At 34.5% G+C, this 8,255-nt stretch overlaps 1 protein-coding gene across 1 annotated transcript in view; it reads left to right on the top strand.

The window, feature by feature from the left end:
* The window catches only part of LOC117172882, a 22,811-nt gene that overhangs the window by 9,089 nt on the left and 5,467 nt on the right, over positions 1-8,255 (top strand). The window contains exons 2-3 of the mRNA XM_033361158.1: positions 1,104-1,441; positions 4,094-4,930. Coding sequence (XP_033217049.1) covers positions 1,104-1,441; positions 4,094-4,930 — 1,175 coding nt within the window. The remainder of the gene's footprint in view (positions 1-1,103; positions 1,442-4,093; positions 4,931-8,255) is intronic.

Here is an 8,255-nt window from a genome sequence, read left to right as displayed (position 1 = left end):
TCCAAAAAAATATGTTATAGGTTTTTGGAGTCGCTAATTACGAATCTGGCATCCGTTGAACTCTATCGCTTCAGGTTCAAGGTCATTTGAAGGTCATTTGAATGTCAAATCGAGAAAAAACGGTAAAAAAATGTTAAAAAATATGTTATAGGCTTTTGGGGTCGCTGATTATGAACCTGGTGTCCGCTGTCCTTTATAGCGTCAGGTTCAAGGTCATGGGAAGGTCAAATCGAGAGAAAACGCTGAAAAAATATGTTATAGGTTTTCGATTTGACCTTAAAATGACCTTCAAATGCCTTTAATTTAATTTAAGAACTCTAGACACAACCTGACAACGGACAGAATTCTATATTAAAATAACGCAATTCCGAAGGTAATTAGTGTTTCTAATTTTCTACGTTACCAATCAAATTACCGACCTGAATATATACCATATACAAAAAAATTCTGGTCCACAATCGACATGCTCCGCATCTATGTGCATTATTTATATCCATTTATATTTATATTTCTCTTTAATATATGTATATATTTAATATTTTTAATATAGTAATATATTTCGCTGTTTATATTTCGCTGTAAGTCTTGGATCGACTCTACTATACAACCTTATCATTTACCAACGCTACCCACGCACCTTCACTGTCACGAAATACACACCTTCTTTGTCAAAGAGGGCCTATTCTCAGACACTTATCCATGAATATAATGAACTGCCAAGAGCATTAATATTATATTTTTGACTATATCCCAGCTTTCCGTCGAACTCTTGCAAAAATAAATATCTTAATACCAAATTTTACAACCAATAGTTTATTGGTGTAGAACCTATTATCAGGAGTTTTATTATCCCGAGACTTTTCCATCTATTTCCGCTAAAACTACTTTTTTATTTATTATTAACTCTTTTGACACGTATATAGCATAACTAAAAAGTCGCTATTAGTGACACTTTAAAATTTATATTTGTATAAATGTTGTAATTGACTAAATAATGGAAATGCGATAACTCATCAACTTTTTTTAAATCAAAGCATTGAGCTAGTTTCTACAATGAAATAATTGTTACAATATAAATAGTAACTGTACTGTTGGTATTCCAGATTTCCGACATCATGAATGATATTGAAGAAATGGAAGACATGATTGAAATAGAAAATATTAAACAAGAACCTCAGTTAAAGGAAGAAATTGAAAATATTAAACAAGAACCTGTGCTAAAGGAAGATATAGACTTGTCATGCAATGAAGAACTTGATTATCTTTCTCTTGAAAAATTGTGTAACGCTGATCTTAAAGCAAGTAATTTAAAAACCACTACAATTGAGACGTTCTCATTAAGTATAGACAATAAATCTGAAAATAGTAATCGAGACAATTGTATACTGCTGACGAAAAATCCTTTGTGCGATATACAAATTGCAAATATCAGCTACACCAGGTATGTGCATTAGAATTAAAATATACGAATACCTATATAATTTATATAATTAATACAATTTGAATTTAAACAATACGCAGAAATTTATTTTTTTTTCGTTCTAAAGCTTTTAAGTTGCCCTTTAGTATTTTAATTGTTTGAATAGTTTCTAAATCAAGTTGTCTGCTTTTCACTTGAATTTAAAGGCTACAGGGTGTCCACTAAACTGAGAAAGCGGAAAATAACCGGCCATCGTTTGAGACCAGAAATTTTATATTTTTTTCTATAGAAAACCCTTTACAGTGACTTCAAATATGACTAACTTAATATCCCCTGAAATTATCCAATTTTTAATGAGTTAGATTTGAAATTCTGTTTAGTTTGAAGTATTCAGTTTGTAACTTTACAGGTATGAAATCATTCAGTTTCCAATCCGCAATGGTTATTTATTTATAATGTGTCCTCTTAGGGTTTACATAACTTCCAATTCTTTATACATCCTTATTGGATCTTTTTTATATAGGGTAGTGGAACCAGTGGAATCACTTTCCTAGTAACACGGAATATTTTCTCAATGTAGCATACATATTTTCTGCAATATGGCTTGAAATATTGCCGAAATATGGATGCAATACCTCTATGTCCGCTTTTTGCAATATGAGGTCGGTAAATTTCGATGGTTCAGTGCCAAAAGTTTCCGCTAGACGACGCTTTTCGTTCGAGATCCATAATAAGTGACGCTGACCTGGGCAAGATTTCCTTTTTTCATAAAAGCTCTCGATTTCAGGTCAAGGCACACTTAGTTAATTCTCCACAAGAAAGTTTCACTTAATATAATGTTAAAAATCATATCACAAGAAATTAATGCTCGAGATATCGACGAAGGAACACAAAGCAGCCGTCAGGATCTCTTGGCTCCTGGTCCTGGAGCACCACACTAATTGACAGACTGACACCAATGACCGAGCCCCATTTTTCGCGTACAGTTTTCAATATGTCACCTGATATTGCAGCATTTATTATAAATTTATATAGCTTGCTAATTAATATTATACGCATTTAATATCAACAACCATATCGAGGTGCTGCCCTCTTCAACTTTTCGACGTTTCTATGGCAACCGCGTCCTCTGACCACGTATATCATAAATTATAATAAGCAATATCGATTTATAAAAAATGCGGAAATATAATCTGAAATATTGAAAACAGTGCGTGAAGAATGGCGTTCGGTTGTTGGTGTCAGCCTGTCAAATGTGTCTTCGCTACAAGAGCGAAGAGATCCTGACGGCTGTTTCGTGTGTCTTTGTCGATATATCGAGCATTAATTTCTTATAATGTGCTCGAAGATGCCACAGAATAGAGCAGTGGATTATGGTATAAAATCCTTTCGTATTTTATACAAATTTTAATTTTTACAGGTTAATTTTTTCTAACCGAGCTCAGTCGGTGAAGAAACTTTCTGCAGAATCCATTTCCAAAGTTGTCGATAAAATAGATCGCTAGAGCAGAGCATGCAGACTTCCTCCATTGATGCTATCTAGTGGACACTTGGTACTGAACCATCGAAATTGATCGATCTCATATTGCAAAAAGCGGAAATGGAGGTATTGCATCCATTTTCCACAATATATTAAGCCATATTTTAAGGTAATTCATGGAGTTAAAAACCAGCGCCATCTAGTGAGGTTCCCAAAGATTATTTTTGTTTTGTTAATTCTTTTGATTTAATTTCGTTGTCGATATACGCTCTACCGAAACTTAACCTCAGAACGTAGTTTTTGCGTGGCCGGGCAAGACGATGAAAAAAATTATCTACAAACCATAAGGTCGGCTGAGAGAGATTTCAAGATTTGTGGATCATAGCAAATAAAGCTATTACTATAAACAGTATCATTGTCCGAAATTATGTGACATTAAACTCCTTACTTTATATTCCTAGGGAAATTACTGACGCGTGGCCGACCACTGGTACCACTACCCTAATTTATTATCTAATGTGTAACATGCGACACTTTGAGATCATAATAATAATATCTATTATCTGAAAACATTAGAAATAAGTACGTTATTATAAAATACAAGAAAAATTTAAGAAGATTGCATATTTCGTGAGACTTTGATAATACTACATATATTGGGTTTCGAATTGCAAATTATGTTACATTTCTAAAAAAAATCGCCAATAGAATTACCAATAGAAATTTTTTTCGGACATAGCCTATACTTATCAATTTTAGGTTGAAGCCCTTAAAGGTTAGAATCAAACCTATTCAGATTATAAGGCTTTCATTATATATCTATAGAATATACATTATTGAACATCTGAACTTGAAACTGTGGAATTTTAAACATTTCAAGTTTGTATTTTAAACGTTTTGAATTCGGAACAGATCCACTTTAACTTACGGGAGAAAACACGGGAAATTACCATTTATTTTGCATTTTAGCGACCACTCTGATTATTATATTTATTACTATGTCAAACTTACCCGATTTCTATTTTTGCGTATTTTTTAAAATAATTTACGTCCCCACGAAATGAGATATCGAGTTGAAGATCGGGAAAATTAAATCAAGGGTACTAAGAGACGTTTGTATGATCCTAAACTTTTAGAATTACAAAAGAAAATTATTTTTCATTAGATCAAATTGTTGTCCCCCTTACTTCCAGGAACACAAATATCTGCGACGTAAGCAATATAGAATTACAGGAAGCATACAGGATAATGGAGGATGAATCTGGTCCTGAAAATGCGATTGATAGTATTTTGTTTCAATGCGAGGACTGCAATAAACCAGCAAAATGTCTCGCAGATCATACTTATACGAAACCGAGCAATCGACTAAAATTAGTTGTGGAAAATGAAGAAAAGAAAGACATTGATGATCAAGTTTATACATGTAAATTCTGTCCAATCGTTGTTGACAATCCACAGAAGTATTTGTTACATTTACAGGCACATGAATCGGAAGACTGCACCTGTCGATCTTGCCATGAGAATCTTAAAGTTTCTGACTTATTGAACGTACATATGCTCATAAAATTTCGTACTTGCGAGATTTGCAGAAAAGTATTCACGAGCGAAAGAGGTTATAGACAGCATTTAAAAATCCATTATCAGGTGCCAAAGAACAGTCCTGTTACAAAGAAAAATTTAGATTTAAGTGTCCAGACTGTGAGATTTGAGGAAATCACGATAAAGGAAGAAGATCATGGAATTGATCCTGAAGTGGAAGCGTTCGGAAATAATAAGGAAATCCTGCCAAATAGAGAAGATAGTGAAAACGTTACAGAAGGGCCTGAAACTTCTGACAAAAATGGGACAATCAATAATGAAGTAGATCCTGGTGGAAGTGGTGAAAAAGATTCTGAATCTTGTCAACCATCTTTCTCGCGATATGTGAAAAGTTGGAATAATACAGATAGAGAAAAAATCTTTCCAGAAAATATTATATTGAAAAATGATGATGTGTGGACAAACAAAGAGAGTTCTGCAAAAAATGAGAGGTAAGTTAATTCAATTTAGCATATCTTTGTTTAATTCTTATTGGGGACAATCTAATAAATTAATCAAGATTTCTGCATCTTCTTTTCAAAAGCAAATTCAAATGCGAAATTATTTTATTCTATTGTCTTCTTTTTAGTACAAGAAGGACTAAAGAAGTAAATCTGGTATTTCTGTTGGTTTAAACAAAAATTGAAGGTCCTGTTGCCAAAAGTATTTCGAAGATATTTTAAATCAACAAAGTACAGTTAAAAAAATCCCTTGATTATTTAATTCCAAAGTATTTTTTATTCCGTGACTGCTTCCGAAGTTGATCGATTTTAATAGAGTATCACCAATGAAATATTTTCTTATTTAAGAACTTATACTCTAACTGGCCACTTTGTTTAAATAATCATAATTTTTTAACCAATTTTTGTCAGTAAGTTATGGATAGTTACTTTTTCAGATATATTTGGTTTAAGCAAACGATTATTGTTTAAACAATTTGGGTATAAGCACCAAAATAAGAAAATAATTAATAACAAGCGATACAATCTGAAATATTTTAAAAACTAGAGTTTCCTCTACCTCTTCCACAAGTGTGTTACAAGGGATTATTAAAAATAAATGAGACTGGGGATTCCCCGATCTTGTACCGATTTTTCTTAATGCCAAGAGATGGCGCCAGCGTCTAGTGACACCAACTTTGGCATTTAGAAGTACTGCGCTTGCGCTCGCTTTGCGTAAGAGGAACACGGCGCGGCTTATTATTGCCATGGTAACAGCTTGTCGGTCTTGTTCCTCTTAAGCATCATAGCGAAAGCGCAGTACAGCTGACAAAAAATTGTTTGAGTCCCAAACACGAAGATATTTTTATATTTTATTTTTATATTCTTATATGATAATTATGGTATGCGTATTATAGTTTAGCTTTGTAAGTTATTATCATTAAAATTGTGTGCATATGAAGCATATTACTTGGTGGGTTTGATATACAGAGTTGTAGAACTTATACATACATTAATAACGAAATTTTTTTTATTTAGAACCGCCCGGCTTGGTAAATTTTCAGTTCCATGACTGTAACTGTTCTTGCATTTTCAGGGAATTCTCATGAGCTGCACTTTGCATTGTACCAAGAGGTTCGGGTAAACAGTGCAGCGCATGCAAAAGACTTTCTCCTGTGTTTTTAGGAAAATATACCGATCATTTTTTATAAATCTCTTTGCAGTTCACGATTACTTCGCGGTAACGATTACCGATTAAATTTTATCCATGTGCACCTGAGCAGACAGATGCGCGCTCAATTGATGGATATATCGCTAGCATGATCTGCTTGTCGCATGTGTGCGGGTCTCATGCGCGCACGCAGTGATTGCTTAATGTAATTATTAGAAATTATAAAATTAACACAGAAATATATTTTATAGCAAAGTGTCATTTCTTTTGTGAAAGGCCTTTGAAAAAGTGATTTCTTAGTCAAGTTCAAATCTTCTGCGCTTAACGTTTGCCCGTTCTGAGAAGTGTTGACTCATATTGTCATTGGTTTGGCGAAACATGTTACTGACCACTTCTTGATGCGTGTTTCGTATACAGACATCGCTTGTGTCGCTAAAGCTACTAGGATTGGTTTTATTCGCTGATCTTGAGCGCTTAGCGTTCAACCCTCTTGCGGAGGGTAGAAGGTTATTATCGGTATGTACGCACTGGTTACTAATGTACCGGCACTTATAACCTTGAAAATTACAAAGTTTCAGCTGAATCCACCGAAAGCCATTTTCCCATACATTTAGTGCGGTGTCCTTTCGGTTAGTCGCTCTCTCGAGAAGTCGCACTGTTTCTTTGAATGAGGGAACGTTGCATGACCTCTCAGAGAGACGACTGTTTTATCGCTTTGGACGAGCTGCTGTCCCAGTGTGGCGCGGCAGCCATCCCGACGTGTGAGTATCTCTTCTATCTCTCCTCTGGCAGAGAGAGCAGCAATACCACTCTGAGGCGATGTTGCAACTTTTTTCCAGCACGTGCTCATAAGATGTACGTACGCTCACCTTCATGATTTTCGTTTATGATTTTATTGTTTTTATATAAAACTGGATATATTTTTAACAATTGCGGGTTTTACGATATCCGAAACACCATAGCCTAAACATTTTTCCGATGCAAAAATTTTAATGTTTCCAAGTGCCGATTGTAAATACCGTATATAGCTTGAATAACTGTATTAATATAGTTGCTTGAGGTAATCAAATCAAATTTAAAAAATATTTTTACCAAGATCTATTGTACAATTTCATTTGGGGCGACTACGTTGTCTTTTTTAGTTCAACAGCGCTCCTTTTACTTGGAACAAGAAGTCTCCAACAGTTCGGGTGAGTTGTTCTCCCAAAATGGGCGTGCCGTTCACCCAAACGAAGCGTGCCGCTACACTAGGCTTGTGGTGGCTCTGCGTGCTCGTTCGTAGTAAAGCGTCTTTCCGAAACTTTTTTCCGTGTATATACAGTGAACCCTAGAGGGCCGATTTTGGGGCTACCTTGGACCCAACTCCCTAGACAAAGATCCATTCCGAACGTAAATAGTCAAGTGTGAGTGAGCACCGCGCATCCTCGAACAGCTCCTCTCACCCAACCCACTGCGCCGTGTCAATTCTCGGAAAAACAAACTCTAGGGGCTCTATCGGGTTCACTGTATGTGATTAAGAACTTACAAAATATGATCACCGCCTTAAAAGTGCATAATCTTTTTCCGCATCTATCATACATAGTATAAACTTTTATATTTATTATGCTTTCGTAGTCTCGGACAGAAATCCATATAAATAGTTTCGAACTTGCCTGCAATTGAATTAGAATATTAAGTGGTAGTTCTCGACAACCGTCAAATCACAATTGAGGAATTCGCGGACTTCAGAGACTCTTAAGTGCTGAATTTAAATTTCAAGTAAGCAGGGGGATGGGGTCCACCGCGTGCAAATTCAAAATAAAAATGATAGTGATGAAAATAAAAACATTTTTAAAAGTGAAATTATTCTAACAATTTCACATTTTTAAACTATTCATTTCAAATAAAAATGGCAAAAGCTTAAAATATATACATACAAAATAAACATTTGTGGCTTATTGAAATTATTTTTATAGTCAATCAAGGTTAAAATTATAGTTTTAAAATAAATAAAATGCAATGTTAATAATATTATAACATTATTAACATACTAACATTACTGAACGTAAACACATAAACCGCGGTACTATGTACAGTCTGTCAAGTTAAAGCGTGGGTGGCTTTACTCGCAGTCGGTAAGGTGTATCGACATGATTTTGGTGTCAAAATATTAAGAAGAGCTCCCTC

Source organism: Belonocnema kinseyi, chromosome 5 (assembly GCF_010883055.1).
Source record: "Belonocnema kinseyi isolate 2016_QV_RU_SX_M_011 chromosome 5, B_treatae_v1, whole genome shotgun sequence".
Lineage (NCBI taxonomy): Eukaryota > Metazoa > Arthropoda > Insecta > Hymenoptera > Cynipidae > Belonocnema > Belonocnema kinseyi.
The sequence above is the reverse complement of the archived record's forward strand: the minus strand, read 5'-3'. Positions and strand labels throughout refer to the sequence as shown.